At 36.9% G+C, this 15,401-nt stretch overlaps 1 protein-coding gene across 6 annotated transcripts in view; it reads right to left on the bottom strand.

Moving 5' to 3' along the window:
* The window catches only part of BIRC6 (baculoviral IAP repeat containing 6), a 177,499-nt gene that overhangs the window by 46,130 nt on the left and 115,968 nt on the right, over window positions 1–15,401 (bottom strand). For all 6 annotated transcript variants that reach the window (XM_068156495.1, XM_068156529.1, XM_068156539.1 and 3 more), the window contains 4 exons: window positions 13,007–13,307; window positions 10,209–10,426; window positions 7,722–7,886; window positions 5,618–5,786 (listed from right to left, as the gene is read on the bottom strand). In XM_068156495.1, coding sequence (XP_068012596.1) covers window positions 5,618–5,786; window positions 7,722–7,886; window positions 10,209–10,426; window positions 13,007–13,307 — 853 coding nt within the window. The remainder of the gene's footprint in view (window positions 1–5,617; window positions 5,787–7,721; window positions 7,887–10,208; window positions 10,427–13,006; window positions 13,308–15,401) is intronic.

Genomic DNA, 15,401 nt, shown 5'->3' with positions numbered 1-15,401 from the left:
TTAATCAAATACATGCACAAGAATCTTAAAAAGGGTATTAGAGCCACCTCTTATTAGACACAATCAAAAGGCAATGATCTAGGGAAAATTAGAATTTCATGGTAATTCAACATGTACACTGAAGAAGTACCTTTACACCTTCAAAACCAGATGAACAAATATGTGGTACTCTTAGCCAAGTAAACTCAGTATAACAACTTCAGAGATCCGTAAGGGAACACAAGCTTCCTAAAGTACTCAACCTACTCAGTCCAGTGGAACCAGACTACATTACAAAAAGGTAAGCAATAACATACAATGCCTTGGGAATCAAAATTGGTTTTAGAAAATAAATACCCTAACTTCAGCACGCAATCTAATGTAGTTCAACATGTGAGGTAAAAAGGCAAGGCCCAAAAAGTATGGTTTTAATGGACTTAAACAAAGATATATACGAAGAGAGGCAGAAAAAGAATTCACTATGTTCACCTTCGACAGATTTGTTCACAGTACTTACTACATAAGATTCACATAAGGTATTTGGCAGCACGGAGATGACAGCACAACTGCTAATAAACCCACAAGATTGGGGTGCAACAGTACTTAGTAAACTAGAGAAGTGCATTAAAAGCAAGTATTGGACTTTTACAAAGTGGAACATTTTGGTAAGTAAATAATCCTTTCAGTGGAGCCCTGATATGGAAACGCATCATCTCGTCTCAGCAGTCAAACCCAAAGAAGACTGAGCTAATCTAACCCCACAAGCTATGCTTTTGTCCACCAAAGAATAAAGAGTGGCTAAGAGATCTAAGAGAGGAGCAGGCAAGAAAGCTGCAGCTAAATTCACAGTATTATCTGCAAGACTGGAACTTCAAGAAAAGGTAATTCAGGCAAAACGCTGCAACTTGCTTGTAGCAAGTATAGTATGGTATCGGTTTGACTTCCAAGGAGGAGGCGGTATCAAACTTTTCACTCTTCTGCTTTAAACAAGATTAAGTCAGTTTAGGGTTCATAGTTTAGGGACAAAGCAGTACTGTATTTTTAAGTGAGAAGAGATATTGCGGCATCACTAGTAATTCACAATTTTGCTGGGCTTTTCAATGTCCAAATCTATTACAAAACAGACAGTCCTTGTCCTAAAAGTAATTTGACTCTTTTTTTCCTGTTTCCTGAGTCCCTTCAACTGCCTTCTCTCTCTAATCCTTTTTAGCTACGAAGACTACTATTACTACTGCTTTCCCCCCCTTCCACTTGTAAACACTAGATAGTACTAGTCTTAAGAAACCTAGGCTCCTCAGTCAAGTAATCAGCAAAATCTAGACTTCCAAAAACAGCCACATACTCTAGTTAGTGCAAATTTTATTGCTAAGCATCTTGTTCAAGGAGAGAAGTGTGAGCATATTTGAAAGACTTCCTACAGCAGTAATTCTGTCAAATGAAATGTGCTGTATATACAACAACAGTGAAAAAGTTTTACATGACGGCTTTGAGTGCAAAGTGCACAAATGCATGGTAATGAATACATGCTAGATGTTCCATGATACAGAAGCTAGGAATTACATCAATTTTACATATGAAAGCATTAAGTCAACGCAAATGTAATAAAAGAAGTCCAGTGATAAACTGTACACTTCTAATATGAAAGCTATGAAAAGCCTCAGCAATGCCGGAACAGGACACAAACAGGGAAAAACTATCAAGACACAGGGTGAGGGTTACAGTAGCTATCACTTCTTGTGACTAGAGCTATGATCTATCTTGCATAATGAGGAAAAGTCCTTCAAAGACTGATATACCTTCCTTCTCTGAAAAAAAAAAAAAAAAGGCAATTAAGGAAATGGAAGTGGTCAGTTCACAATTTTCAAGGGCTTCACAATCACCTTGCTCTGATGCAGATGTGAGGTGCAGAATGGTTCAGAGTAATCTGGTTTGTAATGATCCACTTCAAGATAATTTGCTAAAAGATTAAATTACACGTGAGTACTCCTTATCTGGTCAACATTCCTTTTACCTAGACCAGTCTAGATAACAATATAGCCCATGCACATTTTGGGCAAATTAAGCAGGGACTGCAAAACATACTCAAGCAACAAAAACCTGGATACATTTCTAAATGTGATGTAGGCCAATCTTATATTCCGATACCAGAACTGCTTGAGCATTTTGCCAAAACAACATTGCAAAGAGCATACATCATACTGTAGCTAAGTGAACGTGTATAAACAAAAACCAAGATTCTCATGGCTCTCAAAATACTTCCCATCTTCTATCTCCGCAGTAGTATCAGCCTACTGTGAAACAAAAGGAAATGGCGTAAGCACAGCTCCACTGCATGTACTTCTTCACTATAACTTTTCCTCACACGATTTTATGCATCTGTCAGATATAAACACACACACACAAAATGTGTGAAGGTCACTGCTACTGTAACCATGGATAGTGAAAAGAAAGAACTACAGGAAGAATGCCTCCGAGCACAATGGTAACCTTTAAGTTCCACCAGCATCCACTGAAGTCTGAGAAAGTTACAGACTTGCTGAAAAGTACTTTTTGTCAGCATTGTGCTGGACACACCATGTTCCTGCTGGGGTGCCAGAACCTGGGAACACTCTGTTAGTATCCTGAATGCAGTGTCCTAATTACAGAAAGAATACAGTTACCTGCTTCTTCCACATCAAAGTACCTTTTGATAGCAGAAGATACACTGGTATGAAAATCGGAATACCATGCACTTAAGCATTACTGCTAACGCAGTTCCCTTTCCTACTCCCTCTGGGGAAGCCTTCAGCCTATACTGGAGAAAAGGCGCTTAAAATTGAGAAGCCTTTCCTGTAGGAAATCTGGTTTACTACAGACTACTTACTGGTCTTGGAGGTTTTAAAAAATAAATTAAAAAAATAATTTTTAAAAAGTCACTTCCATGTTCCATAGAATCACAGAATACCATGTTGGAGGGGACCTCAAGGACCATCTGGTCTGAACTTTCCTGTCAAAAGCACATTTAAAATGTTTCACCCATAAACACATTAAGTTAATTCTTCAGTCATACAAGCATAGTACCAGAACTTAAGCTCCAGAGCTTTTTAACTTCTATCTCTTTGGCAATGTTTTCTGTTAGCTCTGTCTCCTGACATTGTTAGCGATGCTTAGAGCCCCAGCATCACCTCCAACTCGCACACATTTATGTGAGAACTACCTGTTGGCTTTTCAACTAAACAGTAATAGCTGCATTGGAATTATGCCTGGCTATCAATAAGACAAACTGTTTTCAGGGACTCATTTGTTTAGGAAGAGACTAGACGGGGTGCTTGGTGCCATGGCTTAGTTGATTAGATGGTGTTGGATGATGGGTTGGACTTGATGATCTCAAAGGTCTCTTCCAACCTGGTTTATTCTATTCTAAATGAGAAAAATCATGAAAAGATGACATTCTCTCTGAAAGTCATCATGTCCATAAATTTCCCTCTCATACTGATGCTCTACTATGTCTTCAAAGAAAATCTTGATTTATATTAGCCTACAAATTTGGCTAGTTGTTTTTTATGGCTTGGGGTTGTTTTTGTTGATTTTTGCTTTTTAAATCCAGAAGAACATTGTTAATTCCAGTTTTATACACAGGCTTTTAACAAATGCAGCAAGAAACCTTCAAGACTACTGCATGGATCAAAGCATAACACCCTTCAGATTTTACAGATCTAAATTCCAATAGAAATAACCACATACTTTGTGAATTTGTAATCAGGAGAGTAACAGCTCTTCTCTGAGAAGCAAGGTTTTACTTTGCTTTAATATAGTACACATTAATAGCTACAGATCCATTTAGGAAAAAGAAGTATCGATATTCACTCTACTAATTGTTAATTCACAAGCACAGCATTTCAACATACCTTGCCAAGCACAAGCAACAGTAGTTGAGCAGTAGAAAACATACCCAAAATGAGCACTTTCCAGTGAAATTTTGCCTTTTCTTTTTACTTTTGGAAAAAATGGTGCCTAAAAAATCCAAGCTAGTTTGAACTTCTTGCCATCAGTCACATATTTCATATCCTCTATCAAGCGTGACTGTTTTTCTTCAGCTAAAAGGTGACTAATATAGACAGATAGGTTTTTTCCTACTGGAAACTGCAAAATCTAATTTCAACAGCTGCAATTCCTTTATAACTCAAACCAACAGCTTCATCCTTTAGAGAACATTTTTGCCAGGTCTCTCAAAGAATTCTCCTTTCTACTTCAATGAAAAAGAATTTGTTAAGATCTGTTAGAAAGATTAATTTATTGTTTTACTTTATAATGTAAAATAATATAGTAAATTCTATCTTCATCTACAATAACAAGTCTGGTGTATAAGCTGCAGTTTGTTTTCCTCACTGTAATATGTGCAAAACAGAACCAAGTCACTAATTGCAAGATTAGGGAGAGGTGTCAAACTGTGGACTGGTAAGTGAAAGATCTTCATATATTTCTTTTTACTATAAGGCTTTAGCAGAAATTTTGAACTATTTCCATTGTACAAGATTATATAATGTTCTTGTTAGTACAGAGTAGAAGAGCCATGTTCTTATTTTAGGCCTACATAGATTTGTAAATACTTCAGACGAGGATGGTTTCCTTTACCTTGGAGACAAGAAGCTACAACATTGTTTCAAGAACTTCACATCACCACACCCTACAACCAGCAACCAAGAGAAGGGCAGTAACGTGACAAGACATTTATCAGCTACTCCCAAAAGAGGACAGGCAAAATAAAGCCCACAAACAAATTATTCAAATTTGGAACAACTCCTGCTGCTACTTAAGGATTAAATCCATTTTAACAAAGTCACTGAACAACCATCCAACCTAAAGCTCAGGCAGTGTTAAAAAATTTCAGGCTGACAGTTAGCTGAAGGAAAAAAAGAAAGTTTATCGATACCTTCACAGTAAAGCCCGTCATCTAGAAAGACCAAACACAAATCACCAACCGTCTGCTGTGCTGCCATCAGTTCCACACAGGCATTTGCTTAACTTATAGTGCTTGACACTACCTTTTAAAACTGAAATGGTTTCCACAGCAAACAAAGTGTAACATACTGGACAAAACCACGAATTTGTTTTAAAATTGAGTACAAATGTGGTGACACAAGTCATTGTTTTTCCCTTAAAAAAAAAAAATTGTTTCCATATATTTAAAATACTTTGAAGTTTTGATACGAAGCTTAGTTCTGCACTTTCTAAATAAAGCACGAAAAGCTCTGATGAAAGTATTGTCCTAGTATACACACCATTTACCAGCTTCAGGCATACACTTACTCTATTGTCTTACAAAACGAACATACGTCTTCACATTAAGTTTCAAGGTTTTGTAAAAAGTACTCTCCACATGTCTTCTGTGGGAACTAAAATGTAAACTTAACTTGTTTACTGTTGGTTTCCAATTTAACAATTAAATTACAAAGAGATTAAAACAGCAAAGTTTAAATCCTTAAAGCAAATAAGTATTTCAATGAGTGTTGCAGTTTTGTTTTCTAAGGCTCAAGCGAATGTTCCATTGGTACAATTCTAAACTGACAAATGTACTGAAACTACCCATTGCTTACACAAAAAGTTATTTGACAGAAATAAGCCAACTTTGATTAAGATGAAAACAATGGCACCTTACCTGAATCGTTGCGTAGGTATGAAGACATAGCTGGGATGAGGCAAGACTGACTGAGTAACTCCAGGAGAACAGATGGAAGAGCACTGCTGTTTTGCCCTCTGCCCTCATGGCTAGTCTGGGTCTCTCCATTTGATGTACTCCCTGCAGGATTTATGTAACTGGCAAGAACCTGAAATGCATAAAAATACGTACTTAAAACTGATTTATTTTAGGCAAAAGAACTTTGACTTTCCTCCCTTAAGAAAGACACCACAATACTTCACTAGCTACTTTGTTAATTCAGTAGTGGTATTTATTTCAGCAGTCCCAAAAGTGTCTCAGAGAAATATCTATGCAGTTGTTAGACCACAATTCCAACTTTGACCAGTGATATAATGATTATAATTATGAATTACTTTAGCAGATCAGTTGATACTAATTTTGACAAACCTGCTGGAGTTACTCGAAACAGGAGTTTGCCAGCTCACTCCACTGAGAATGCAGCTCATCGGTCCCACTCATTTTAGAACACCAACTACCAACACTATACTTTTAGATTTCTTTTTTCCTTTTAACTGCAAATGTTTCAAAATCCTTTGTTATTTACAGATGAAGCAACAAACAACTCAGAGTGAGCATAACAGTTACTGAGAACAACCACTTGGTTCATAAACAAAAAGCAGCTCTCTCCTCAGTGACAGTAAGGGAGTCATCTCACAATTGCACCTCCTTGGCCCAAGGTGGTTCTGACTGAATTCACATGCCCTTACCACGTGTTGTAGACATACAACCTAATGCATTTCCCTGAGTCTTATTTGTGCAGTTGTACTCTCAATTTTATTAACTTCAAAGCCTGAAAGGCTGCATTACTTGAAGTCACATGGGGTCTATTCACCTTTTTAGCCTCTTCTCCTCTTTCATTCTGTCTCTTTGCTCTAGCCCCATTATCCACAGTACTTTATTGAAACATCGGCATTCCATACAAGAGAACTTTTCTGAACAGAAGAAGAGACCAGGAAAAGTCTGCTGTATGATGGACATCTTCAGCAAAATGCTGAATAGTTTTCTACTACTTCTTCCAACTGCTGATTGTCCAAAGCAAATGCCTCCTTTCCTCACAACTTACCACAGCTTACAGCTAAACCTCTGCACGGGTTAATACAGAACACTGCCTACAAGTTTGGCTGAAGTAAATAATGTGACGTTCCTCTTCCTCACTTGAGAAAATTGGTTTGGATTTCACTTGTTTTGCATTTTCAAGGGATGTGATATTTGTGCCTCATAATGTCTCCTAATCTACAGTGACTGAAATAACTAATTACATTAAAACGTTATCTTCTTCAGTCAGGGCATGGGCATTTTCAGAATTTCATCTCCTTTGTACTCTATCCTAAGCAGTTAGGTTAGCTAATGTACTTGAGCTGACAGTTCTGCAAATGCTATTTTCAATGAGTAGAGAGAATCTCATTTTCTCTAGTGACCTAAGGTAACAGGGGTTGGTGCATCTCACAAAAGACCAAAAGCATAATTACGCAGAACTTTCTTCTCCTTAGCACGAGGCATTTGGAAAGCAGCCCAGTTTTACTAAGATCTTGATGCTTAACGGTAACTTACTATTGTCATTTAGTTGACATATTCATGGTTTTCCTGTATGTCTAAGGGGGATTTTGCTACACTGGCAGAACACATTCATAGACATCAGCACCAACTACGGGCATTTCCTTAAAGCAGAGCAAAAATCCCTGAGAAATAAAGAGGCAAGATTCATCGGCACACAGAACAAAATACCTATTTCCCATGTCCTCCTCCATTTTTGACTGAATGCAGTGAGGTTGACAGAGATATGTGACAGCTCCAGGGAAATACACTGGAATGCTGCTTGGTCCACTGTCTGTTCAGAACTGTCGCCCAAGCTTACCCACGTGTGTTTTTTTATGCAGCAGCCTCGTGATGGCAAAAAACAGCCTCACTGAAAATACGTCATGTAGACAGGTAGTAAATTATTTTTTGCCCCAAATATCACAATTATTCTGCTATATGACTGAAAAAAATAAAAGCTCCATTTTCATTTTCCAGTCCTAATGCTTTAAGTGTTGTCATTCATCAAAATTTCATTATTACACACCTGTAGAAGGCAGGTCACATGCTCCTCTTCTAGCCTTTGCTTAGTCAAAGCTTGTTCAACATCCCATCCTGAGGCTGTGGAGCCTGTTCCAAAACCTGTACCCTTAGCCCAGTACAACTGTTGTTCTTCTGTTGATGCACTGCTGTGTGTACTTGACACCTGTGGCTAAGTTAAAACAAAAAGAAGTTGCAATAATATCTCATTTTTCATCTCGTGAACACTGTCTTTAGAAAGACTTTGTCCTGCAAAAGAATGCAATCCCAACTTAGTAACTTCATATACATATCATCCAGTAAAATTCAAAGCTTTAGATAGGAGAGACTGTCACATATATGGAATTCTAGTACAGGTCAGTGCTAAATTCTTCAAAGTGACTCCTCAATTTGACTAGGACTATAAACCTGCTTTTCTTCTTTTCTGAGACTATCACTGTGTCAATGATGAAAGATGTTAAAATGGTACTTAATCACTATCATGCTAAACATCACAGCTCTGTGTTACTGTTGAACACCTAGCCCAGTTTACTAACATAACAAGATGAAGGAGATGGGAACAGGAATGTTACAAAAAAAATGCACAACTGAAATGCTCAAGCATGTGCTGATCCTGAATAGATGTTCCAAAATAGCAAGAGGTGCACGTTACATGTGTAACACTGACACATGATCTCTGGGTCACTGAAACACACTACCTCCTCTCCAGCAAAGAGGGGAAAACACCTTGTCCTTAAAATGTTCTCAGAGAGCACATTTTCCAGAGGTGCTTGTATGGCTTTTTCCAGTGGTCTGCCTCATTGCATTTTACTAATTTAACTGCAATGTGATATTCCTTAGCCCTTATCCAACTATTTAAGTAATTAACGCTAATTTTCAAAGTTTAATGGATCTTTGGTGAAAAGGATACAGCAAGAAACCCTTCAATTGGCAATTTTTTTAATGAGTGCTTTCCTAATCATCTATTTAGCGCCATAAACAAGTAACCTTATTTTCCAAAGTGATGAGCACTTGCTACTTTTATTAGAGTTACTTAGTGACAATTAGCCTTAAGGGAAAACAGGTCTTGTCAGTAGGTGCCCAATTTTAGTTTGCAGTATTTCATTTACAGCTCTAAAAAGCTTCATTTTCTGTTCGGATCTGTTCTTCAGTGACTTTGTTAAAGACAATGCTTGAAGGAAAGAAATTATGTACAAACAGACTGCAATGGTTAAAAAAAAAAAAGTTATCACCTATGAAGCACCTTACTGCCAGTAGTCTGGAATCACCATTTAACTAGTACATTGGGAATGTATTGCATCTTGGTGATGAAATAGCTTAGGTGGTTATTCTCATATAGACACCACTAACTACATCACTCATGCACACACTGTGCCTTTAATGCCTGAAGGGACTGTCATGAACTCAGAGCACTTAAGGGAAAGCTTGGCCCCAGAAATACAAGCCTCACCTGATGAAGGTGCATTATGAGAAAGTAACCTGTTTAAGGGGTCAGGGAAGAACCAAAGCTAAGATAAGGATTAATAGTTGCCCTTTCCCTCCTAAAACCTCAAAATGCTAAGGTGTTAATGTGTCAGCAACCTGATATTCCATTAAAAGCAGAATATCTCATCTCCCTCTTAGATTTGACTAGCCATTAAAGTGAATTATTCTCAGGCACAGCTTCATCTCTTCCTTGCTCAACCTCTCCTCAGTGTCAGAGCCACTAAAATATGGACAGCCCTATATTTTGCAGCTACTTAGACGTATTTAGCCACCAGGAACTTTTTTGCACAAGCCTCTGAAACACACAATGCTGCAGGACAAGTCTTCTACACTTTTTTAAACACTTTTATAGACACTTGGCAGGTTATGCAGAAATGATTAATCATAATGTTAAATTCAGGGGACACATGTTCTGAACAGAAGCTGGTATAATACAAGAAATACCTTGAAAATTTTTAGTTTTGGAGAATCACTTGGGATCTTCAACTCTATGGAAAATTTTTGTCTTTAGATCTCATTCCTCCACCAGTAAAAAGGGTATTTAAAAAGAAAAAAGCAAACACCAAAACCAAACAAAAAAACATGACTGAATTAATTCATTCATTTTCACAACTCATTTACGTTTGTGAAGCACTTAAGAACTAATTTGCAGTCAGTAGAGTTTAGATGATGAATGCTAAATAAGGTAATGAGGTCATGCTATCTAATGAGGATTAAAGAACCACCATCCATTGAGCATTATGCCTCTCATGTACTTGAAATATAAAGTCCTGTAGATAAAAAGTGATAAAAGTGATTACAACTTAATGTCTCATTGCAATGTTGGTTATATTTAATGATTACTAACTTTATTTGCAACATAGAAGGAAAATTACTTAACTACTTTAAATTATTTTTTTCTTTGTCCGAATGCCCACTCTGCAAAAATTAAGACTATAGTGTAAGAAATTATTTTCTTCTTTATAATTAAAACTCTTCTCAGTGGCAATTATTCTGCTGCTAAACTTACCTCTGCCTGGTTGGGACTAGAGTTGGGCACTCTCGGTGCATGATGGCTTAGAGCAGACAGACAAGCAAGGATAAGATGTATAGCCCCAATCTCCAATGCCATCCGCCTAAGCAGTACTCCATCATCAGTAGTCAGTGGTGTTGTGCTGAACAAACTGCGCAGCACATGGAAGGGCAGAGTTGGAAGCACATTTGCTGAAGGTGACTGAAGGATATGACCTAGATTGAAGACGAAAAATATCAAACTCAGATTTTTTTCAATAGGTCAATAAAGCCTATTAATATCTGCAGTAGTTTATAAACAACACATACAGAAATCTAAGGACTTAAAACATTTGCCTAGTAAGCAACCTAATACTAGCTTTTTCTTCACACACAAACAAAACAAAAAAAATCAGAAGAGTGCAGAAGGAAGAACGTTTCTTTCCTTGATTGTTTTGGTTAAGAACTGAAGTTATAAAATCTGATTCAACATTTACAGGGAGAAAACTAGGTTTGCTAATAATAGTGAGCGTAATTCTGTATTTGATTACAAGCCAGGTTGTATATCTGAATGAAGAAAACCAAGGTAGTTCAGACTACTGAAAAACAAAACAAAAACAACACAACAAAAAACCCCAAACCAAACCAAAACACCACAAAACCAAAAACCCCAAACCATTCCAACAATAGCAAATTAGGTCAGCTCAGCTGTAATTTATCATGATGTAGGATTTTTTCTTCACATTCAAGAGCCCAGAGTGAAAATTAAATCACTCACATAATCCAAGCTGTGATTCTGTTAAAGCTGAATACATGGTGAAATAGTAACAGAATTTTTATTAGATGAGCTGCATGCTTAAATTTTGTAGAAGAATCATTTTAAATTTGAAACCCTTTTGCATTACAAGCAAAAATTACTTCTTTTAAAAGTCATATTTCAAACAACAGTGACCTATTAATGCATTTCTCCTCCCCCAATGCCTACATAAACAGAGATATCGGTCAGCTGAAAATACTTCAAATACTGAAATTCATATCTATCTGACACTCTTTGTAAAGACAAGAAAAAGGATGCAGAAAGTCCTCTGATTGGGGTTTTTATAAATAAAACTGAACACCTCCGGAACAAAGCTCATCTGATAGACTTCCAGAATTGCAAGTGTAGCCAAATGACAAGGAGAATAAAAAAAAAGAAACTAAAGCATTTGCCCATGATTTATTTGTGCATACAATTGAATCTACAAACCATGGACTTAGAAATGCAGCTCTTCATGTTATGCAAAAAAAGCATAAAGATACTAGGTATATGAAAAGGTGCATTTCCAAGAGAAAATATTAATGCTTTATACAGAGAATTAATATGGACTAGTGTACAATTGATCTCACATTTCGTAGAGAGCTGAATTCAGATGTCTGCCTTAGGGAATGGAGGAACTGACTGTTTAGTCAAACAAAACAGAGGGCTAAGAGGGAATACAATTCCTGTCTACAAATGCATTGGAGAAAAGAACTATTTATGATGAGGAACAACGCTGGCACAATGCTAATTGGGCACTAACTGTATACAAATAAATTTAGGCCGAAAATTTAAGCAGCCTCTACCCCCCAGGAAAATTATGTTCTGGAACTGTATTCCAATTGTAACAGTGGATATGCACACACAAAAGAAATCAACTCAAATTTTAAGGGTTTGAGTTGGTCTCTTTACAAACAACAACAAGAAGAAGAAAACTAACAAACAAAAACCCACACAACCCTCCACACCCAACAAAACCAAGCAACCCCCCTCAAAAAAACCAAACAAAAACCAAACCCCAAAACATCACCACCAAACCCCAAAAGGGGGGAAACTCCCCCAATATTAAAAACGTTGCAATTGGACTGCAAACGGCCTATTGGACTGGAACCACTCAAAGACACAAAAATCTGAGGGACTGTCCTTCAGTTAACTATTACTCAAATTAGATGGGAGTAAGCAGCCTAACTAAATTTTTATTGTTGTCTACTGTCCTGCACCCAAATACAAATGAGTAAAAAAGACAAGCAGAAGTTTGCCTTATGAGCTACTCATTGTCCATCACTCCATAGGGTGCTGAACAGAGACTGACTTCAGTTAATTGCTGCATAAAAAACACAGCATTCCTTTCAAAGTCATAAAGGAAGGAATGGCTTAGAAGTACTAAAACATCTTTCACATACACTCTTCCAGTTTTCCAAAACACTAAGAAACACAAATATAGAGCTACATCCAGAATTCCAGGTTCAGCTACAAAGACGTTGACTATAAATGGTGTCCATGATCATCTGCTCATTCAAAGAATACATCATTTCTCCCTCTGAACTCACACCATTAAGATAGGGCTCCTGCTCTGCTAATTTGATCGTTGTGATCTTTAGATCTTTCTCTCATTTTCTGAACTAGTATTATCCAACAGTTTCTGCTACATCTGCTGCAGTTGTGGTCCTAACCACATTTTTCTCCATGTTGTTGCAGAATTATAGGATATTTGCTCAATTAGTTGAGCATATTCAGGCACTAGGATTGTTCTGAGTGTACTATAATCTTTGCAGTGTCATTTTAAGTTTTATCAGCTATTTCACAACTACTGTGACATCTAGATAGGAACACTTGAATACTGATGACTGTGACAAAACTTTGCTATAACATTTAGAGACAACAGGCAATCAAAAATGATAGCAACACAGTTGTGAACAAATCAATTTTAACTTCCTTCTCAAAGCATTACAGTGTAAATACATTCAAGTAAAACAATCTAGCAGTGGTCTACAAAGAAACATAATAATTGCAGCACATACTTCCTTCACCATCATCTGTAACTCCCAACACCAATCTCAACAGACACTGAGCATGTTTCCGTTCTTTTAGCAGCACCTCAGCATAGCCTGGGAGACGAAGAAATAAACCAAACGCAGCCAAAGAATGTGCAGGTATTGGAGACATAGTCTGAACTGTTGACTTGATTGGTGGAGGTTCTGCAGCAATTGTTTCTGGTGCTTCATACACCAATTCCCCTGACTGTTCAATGGTAACCCATTCAAACTGATCGCTGTCCTTTTGCTTTTCTTGTGTGGTTGAGGTAACCACTGGAGTGCTCACCTTAATTGACAAAAACGACAAAAAACTTTGTTAGTCATACAGTTACTCACCCAGACATAAATTTTAGTACAGTCAGGATTTGAAGAACATACCATCTTAACACAGAACACCATTAAAAAGTTACATGATTACACTGCCATTTACAGACGCAAGGACCTGGCTAAATGGCTGAAAAGGGCAGACTTGTTGCATTTTCAATACAGTTTTAGAAAACGCCCCCTACACATATTTCACCATTTAAAACTGTCAAATAAAATGAGCTGCTTAAAATCTAGGGGCACAGAAGACAAATTACACTGAAATAATAGCAAAAGTGTATATACATCAGACTGTTAAGCAAGAAATGGTCCTCTTATTTTTAACATTTAAGCACTGAGTGTGAACTAAAGTGTTCAGTTCTTAATTGCATATTGCAAAAAGGAGAGCAATTAATCACAGTACCTTTAAAAACTACAAAGAAAATTGGGTATGTTTGCAGTCTTGTAGCAACTCATGTGCTCCTTTTGGGTTTTATATTTATTTGGAAGGGTTTATTACTATTATGGTCTAATACAACAGTCTGTAGTTCTGTTCTGTGAACTAACACTGCACAGAGGATTATGCAGCCAGGCATTACAATGGGAATCTGAGTCTAAGGGGTGTAACAGCTGTACAGTTCCTCAGGAAACAGCAATACACTCAGTTAAAATGAAGGCATGACTCATAATTAAACATAACAGAAGTTTCAGGCTTTTATACTATTCAGATGAACTCTTGCAATTATACTTAAAATTTTAATATTTATCATTAGACTGATCTAAACTGGAAAAGACTGATCTGAACAAAACCTTGTGGAATTTATTCAGAACACCAAATTGGTAATTAAAAGTTAAAGCCATGCTTAGCTGCATTTACACCAATCATTGACATATTAAGAGAATCAAAAGCATCAATGACTTTGGAGACATATATAAAGAAAAAGAATGAAGAGTCTGGAGAATTCATCAGTCTCCAGTCTGAATCTTCTAGTTAGTGTTTTTTATGTATCACAGAATTCTTATTGAGCATTTGAATCCCAAGTTACATGTCAAGCTAAAAAATTGCAAAAAGAAAACAACTTTCCAGGATTATAGGAAATTAAGGGGGGAAAAGGATGAAATTTTTCATGGTCTTAAGTTGCCTTTCCCCTGTTGCAGAATTCTGTGAATTGGTCTTCTTCAATATAGAGTACACACTCACTCTCTTGGATTTCAAAATACTGTAATTTTCAATGTGAATAGCTTTCCATAACTTTCAATTTTGGAAACAGCTTGATACTAGACCTCTAAAACATCTTCACAGAATTATTTACAAAGGATTCATACTAATTATCTGGTCTCACTACAGGGATCCTACTCCTGCCGTAGTTTTATTGTAAGAGTACTGGAACAACCTCCTTAATTCATGATTATGTTAACTTTGAAGGGAATAAATACTCATAAGATTTCTTCTTAGGAGTAACAACCAAAAATTTAAAAAATATAGCCAAAGAGAATTTGAATAAATCACACATTTCCCCCCCCCCCACTTTAAATAAAGACTGTGTACCCAGAACAGCAGCCACACTAATGCCCATGCTGACACTTTTGAAATGCCTATCAGTGGCTCCAGAGAAGTTATCTACATAATTACAGTTAAGTATAGAAAAAAAATTAGCATTCATATTTTTATTACATAATTCCATTTTACCTATGTTATTTAGGAACATAATGATAATTAAAATGATAGAGTTGGTTCTCATCTATAATAATAAATCTAAAATTATCTGCTTTGAGAACCACCTGAGGCATGTTTACATGAGTAATTAAATGATAAGCAAGCATGGCTCTATACTACACCAGCAACTTTATGCTACTACAACCTCCAAGATTTTTTATGAAGTAACAGAAGCAAGGCAAGCAGCAACACTGAATTCATGCATTTGTTCCACAAGGACATGGGTACACAACCTGTAATATTTAAGCTCGAGGTGAGGAGGAAGTTTTTAACAAAAAGAGTTGTTGGCCATTGGAATGTGCTGCCCAGGGAGGTGGTGGAATCAAGAGGGGATTGGACGTGGCACTTGAAGCCATGGTT

The sequence above is a fragment of the Melanerpes formicivorus genome, unplaced genomic scaffold, assembly GCF_026170545.1.
Source record: "Melanerpes formicivorus ecotype bairdi unplaced genomic scaffold, bMelFor1.0.p_v2 SCAF_2, whole genome shotgun sequence".
NCBI lineage: Eukaryota > Metazoa > Chordata > Aves > Piciformes > Picidae > Melanerpes > Melanerpes formicivorus.
This window is presented reverse-complemented; position numbering and strand designations above follow the sequence as displayed.